At 35.1% G+C, this 6,269-nt stretch overlaps 1 protein-coding gene across 1 annotated transcript; it reads right to left on the reverse strand.

The window, feature by feature from the left end:
• Window positions 1–3,451: 3,451 nt before the first annotated feature.
• Window positions 3,452–5,799, reverse strand: LOC117319467. Its single transcript, XM_033874260.1, has 2 exons — window positions 4,446–5,799; window positions 3,452–4,169 (listed from the first exon to the last, which is right to left on the reverse strand). Exons 1-2 carry the CDS (start codon window positions 5,777–5,779, stop codon window positions 3,452–3,454), a joined length of 2,052 nt encoding a protein of 683 aa, XP_033730151.1. The 5' UTR covers window positions 5,780–5,799.
• Between the last annotated feature and the right edge of the window lie 470 nt (window positions 5,800–6,269).

Consider the following 6,269-nt stretch of genomic DNA (forward strand, 5'->3'; position numbering starts at 1 on the left):
GCGATTCCCCGATCGGACGTGAAAAGGTATGGGGTCACCTGCCCGACCACGTGGGTTTTCCCGGGGTACTCCGGTTTCCTCCCACAGTAAGACCCCTCGCGCGCTTCCATCCGGACCAACAAGCGTGATTAATATAAGTTAATATAACTTGTTTCTCAATTGTTGTAAAATAAACAAAGTTTACATTTTAAATATTGGTATGTAACAACCCGCAAATGCCCTCATAATAAAGGCTATATGATGTAAGTCGTTATAAACGGTCCATTATTCAAATGCCATATATGTTACAGCGACCCGTTAAAATAGAAAATTATTCAAATTTTACATGTTATATACGACCTGTTATAAAAGAAAATGAGTAAGATGATATACGTTGTATTTGGCCCGTTATAATAGAAAATTAATAAGATGTTACATGTTGTATATGGCACGTTATAATAGAAGATTATATGCCCTTAGTTTCGGTAACATTTGTTATTAACTAACTCACAAATATAAGTCAAAAAGTTTATTCAGCACTTTCATTATTGTTGTCTCATTCGCATTAATTGCAGGCACGTGTTTCTATATATATTTCCTATATGACGGCTCTGATCCCATTAAACCTCTGACGTCACAGGTCAGAGGTCACCGAAACGTAGTCAACGGCTCTGGGTTCGAGAAAAATCGCAATTACTCTAAAACTAAAGTCGCTGTGAAAGTCGGCCTTTCAGCATTTTTAGTTTCATCCTAAATCACATTTAAACTTGAAATAGCAAATCGTTACGGGTACACTTTAAGACCACCACGTAATTAAGTCAATTACGCTATGAAGGCTATTTTCACTCCATTCAATTTCATCTCATCTTAAATTGTCCTTATTTGTATTAATTACGAAAGAAATGCATTAAACCTCATAATTTTATGAAAACCTAGCATGTTCAAATTAATAGAGCTGTTAACAAGAAATAATAGAAATGATATCTCAAATCTTGCTAAATATATTAAATTTGCAAGGAAGAGAAAACTAGAATGGCTTAATAACCAATAATTATGTAGTCATATAATGTTTCTCATACATATGTTGTATTACTTTTATTAGTAGTTGAATTGTCTGTATGTGCAATTCCAGCACAAATCTATGATAGGATATTGTTTATGATGTAAATAGTAAATTAATTGTTATATACATGTATATAATCACATATCACTATGTGTAAGGGTATATATGTATACAATAAAAGACCCGGATTTTACAACTTACCATCAGTCCATGTTTTTTTTATGATTTTTACGTACCAGAAACCCCAAGCTATCTATTTAAAAGTACGCGACACCAGCGAGAACTACCCAAGATGTCCGATAATTATTAAACCCGTATTCACTTAACAATGTGACGCTTATATAATTAATTAAGTATCAGACGACTATTGACTAATTTGTGTGTAATCAACCCAGTTCTTGTGATCACTGCGTAATACGTAAATGTGTGTGTAATTAATAACGTGCATCTTTCAATGAGTCGTCGTTTCACGTAACAGTGTTACAAGCCGATATCCATGTTTACCAAATACAAGCGTTAATGATGTTAATTACCGATCATAAATTTATTACATGTATTTGAGATTGATTAATTATCGTATCACGCACTGTATGTTTGTGCATAAATTCTTACTAACTACGAAATAGAAATATGTGTTCTTATAAAAGTTGCCGTCTGTAAAATAAATATCATAGATATTGTACGTCAAGTTGAAAAAAGCAAGACCAGGCTATACTATAAAATCCTTTAATACTGTAACATTTAGGTCGTAGAGAAAAAGCAATGTACCGTTCTAAAAACAAAAGCTACACATTGTAACACAGGTAAACACCCGGGGCTATGACCTGGCAGCGGTCGCTATTGACTACGCACAGTGTCAAGCGATAGTCTGTACAGCTGTCGACACGGGTGACTTGCCCCGACATTTTTTTCTCCTCGTGGTGAAAAAATTGTCCGGATTATTGAGGGAAAGGAGCAGGGGCAATAAGAGTCAATTTTGGCCCATCCAATGAATATTCTGTTTTTCATGTATTTTGTACATTAGGTTATGGGTAATTCAAAAAGACATATTTTTTTTCAATTCTTGCAAAAACAGACAGCGAGGCAGACATTCAAAACGAGGCTCTGTATTCTGATTTCTGATAAAATTGTCCAAAAACAAACCTAACATTCAAAATCAACAATAAGTATTTTACATAGTAGTATTTATTCATTTCGTTCAACAGTAGATGGTAGCTTTCTTCATTCTCTTGATGAATATATACAAGTTAACATATTTAGTGATTATATGAGTCTAGTCGATGAAAAGATGTAATGGTAACCATGGAAACGGAAATCATATTGTTATCTTTGTATCTGGATTAAAATATGTATATATTTGGCAAAGATGTGGAAAATCTTCATTAAAATACATTAAATGTTATCTTTTAGGGCATAGCACATCTATTTGTCATATACATTGTATATATATGTGTGTGTGTGTGTATAATTATAAAGCCCTAGGCAAATTATACCTTTGTGCTACTTCAGCAATAACAATGCATGTACAGTAGTGGACTTATATTACGACAATGGTACAGCAGGTGTTTTTCAATAACTTACAGAGATATCCGATCTTGTGGTTGCACAAACATAAATAAGTACGATAAGTTTAATTACAATCTGTATTGAAATTAAAGACATTAGACGACGAACAAGAACAGTAGAGATTAACTCGTATAGAACATAACTGTGTCATATATAATAAGTTAGATTTAATTGTAATACCCGGTAAAGCAAATATGGTACATTCTAAAGAGGAAACATGGTGTTTCACTTCATGCAATAAAACACGAAAATATGCCAATATGATATGAACAATCAAACATATTCTACAATATGTCTTTACATGAAACACATTTCATTAACATTAAAACACTACTAAAGTAATATCATTACCCCATGAACCCTTAAATGTCAAGCCAAATACATGTTTTATATACTTTAATGATCGTCAAAGAAGATATATGTATTTATATCGTCAATGTACTTGACAATATGGTGACCATTGCATCTGATCAGTAAATAATTTTTAAAAAGTCATTGATTTATTTCTTCAAAACTATCATGGTTTCTCGGTACATTCTAGGTCCGTATCTAAAACATTTTCTAGAGATTATTTAAGTTTTACCAACTGAAACGTTCCTTAGGTAGATATGAGGTGGTGTTGTAATAAATGTTTAATCATGAATCATATCAAAAAGTATCTAATGCTTTACTGTTATAATAACCTTTTCAAAAACCACTAGGATAGCGTAACAATAGCAACCAATTCAAATCGTTAAAACGTGATGTCATTCGAGTAATGAAACATCACAAATAGATTCCGTAGGAGAGGAGAAAATGTTGAAGATAAATGTCACTCTCATGGCTATCGTCCATTATTGTTCATCACTCTTCAGAAGTTTCCTCGTCACTCCCATCGACACTGATTGGTTCTGGACTAGCTGCATCCAGTAGGTATTGGGACCAATCTTTTCCTAAGTGAAATTCAATGTCTGAATGCCTCGCAAATCCCAAGTACCAGATCACCGATGCAACATGTGCACAAGAACCTACTGTTCTAGCACCGGTGCGGCATTTGCAGTACCATCCTTGAACTGTACATTCATCAAACATAATCCAGAGTTGGTGGACTTTCGAACTTACATGTCTACTCTGTATTTTTGCACTTATAATGTTACTCTCCACTTTACATACAAAAACTTCATACCCGCCTGTGTCATTCAGATGCTCCTTTGTGTATCCTCTAGCCAGCTTAATTTGGTACACACCAAGCGTAAGATTGCGCAAGTCCTCTTCTGTTAACACTGGGAAGTTGAGGGAAGCACTTTCATCAATTTTGGCCCATATACTTCTTTTAGATGCGAACCCACCTTCTTCAATCCTATTCTGGAGAATATTTACCTGTTTTGACAGAAACAACATCTTTGCTCCCAACAGCTGATCACTTTGTGCATCGCCTGTGCTAAGATCTGATCGGTACTTGTTGCAAATGGCACACACTATCCTCACCATATCGCCAATGTAGGGGATCTGTGAGTTGGGTAGTATTCGATCCAAATACTTCCACGTCTTCATGCGACCATTAACAGATTCCACAACCCATCTGGAATTCAACAAAATATATGAAAATTAATTTCACTTTGAAGAAATGACAAAATAATATGTTTTGTTGAAATGATTTCAATTTCCCATATCATGGAAATGTATGTTATTTCAGTCTGAAATTACAAAGTTGAAAATGTAAAAATTCTGAAATCAGGCGATGAATAATTCAAAGTATATTGACAAGTGTGCTTTGGGGAAGGGGATAATAAAAACTGTATTCAAATAACAGTTAAATGAAATATTATCAGGAAGAAACATTTATGAGAATAATTACCTAATTTTTGTGACAAGACGGGATGCGTTGCTTTCCATTGTCGTGTGTTGTCTTTTCTTTGAAAATGTTGGCATCTCTGTATGGATCCCGAACTCTTCCAGCAGCTCAACAGAATCCCGGAACCCCCTATCAACTATTACCACGTCATTTTCTGTCAGCCAATCAGTGATTTCCTCAACATTTCTTCTAAGGATATGATTGAGGATGCCTGCATCATTGTTTTTGCTGTCAGCAAAGTAGGGACCGATGACACTGACAATGTACCCAGTAGTTGTTACAAACATCATTGGCTTCACAAGTGGTTTGTGTTTATGCATACTATAGCTCCTACGTTGGAACAAGTATTGGCCACTCTTTTGGATGTATATATACGTTCCATCAATTACAAGAATAGCTGGTTTCATAAGTCCTCCAAATAAGGTCTGTGCCAATGGTCTTGTGTGTTTTGTAATCACATCATCACGGCTGATATGTTTGAATCCTAAATATGATGGTACAAAATCCTGTACCAGGGCGTTTCTTGCTGATGTCATAGCACGCCTGATGGAATCCTTGCCTATATTAAAAACAGTTGACAACATCCTGTTTGACATGCCACCCTTCAACTTGGTTAAAAATATACCAACACAAGCTTTCAAACTTCTGTTTTTAGTATTACGCAATGTACTTTTCAAGTGAGAGCACAAATCACAAAACTGTTCCCTGCCTAACCCTGTGAGCGAAACATAGTCATCATTACTGAGTGCATCAGGAGAGTCAAAATTGATGCGTTGATCTTGACTTTTATTGGCAGCATCTCTAATACTGGTGATCAACTGTGCAATATCTGTCCGGTTCACTGAGGTCGAATCGCGAGATGCAACAATGCATTCTAGTGCTTCAGAGCTAAATAGTCCATGTTTTATATGTACAGGACAACACCTTGTGCCAACTGGTAACAAAATACCTTTAAGTAAAAACAAACTGTACTTTGTGTCACGTGGAACAACTATCAAATGGGATGGAAAACTTTGACAAACAACGCACTTAGTGTGGCTTCCACCTGTCGAAGGTATTGGCAGAGTTATATTTCGTGGAGATGACAATCTGCTTTTCTTCGCTGAAATGTCATGATCAGATGATTGATTAGACCTGGTCGATGAAGGAATATTGGAGAGTTGATGTCTGCGATGTTGCTGACGGCACCTACCACAAATCACATCACCTTCTTGGGCACGGATGAGATATGTTTTCAATAAATACTTTCTCAGCGATTTATTTCCACTGATTGGCCGTCGTTCCACTGGTTTGGTTCTTTTTGAGCAAACTACACAAGGGTAGGCTCTAGGTGCCATTCTGAAATATTACAAGAGGAATGAAGTTGTTAAGGCATATTTGGAAATGCAATGTTTACTGTGATAGTAACGTTGAGATATATTATATTGTTTCACAGAGCTAACTAGCTTTTGGTATGACACAAAAATGTGTCATTTGAAAACAAAAAACAAAAAACAAAACTAATGCATTTTTCCAACACAGTGATGGCAAACAGACAATGAATGGTGTGTTTGAACCATTTAGCTAGCTAGTGCCGCAAGAGCCAACAATACAGGTTAACTAACGAAAAATACCGACTTAAATTTCTCATTCCATGTTTTACATGCATGTATAAACAACGACAGATGACATAAACCTGTATAACAAATTAATAGAAATTATATTATCTGTAATGCTTTTCGGTCTCGCATGAATATTTATAGAAAACTTTAGAAAAAATTGTACCTTTATATTGTCAACCAAGTCTTTATCATCTTGACACATTATATTTTTATCTTTGTAATTGTA

The sequence above is a fragment of the Pecten maximus genome, unplaced genomic scaffold, assembly GCF_902652985.1.
Source record: "Pecten maximus unplaced genomic scaffold, xPecMax1.1, whole genome shotgun sequence".
NCBI lineage: Eukaryota > Metazoa > Mollusca > Bivalvia > Pectinida > Pectinidae > Pecten > Pecten maximus.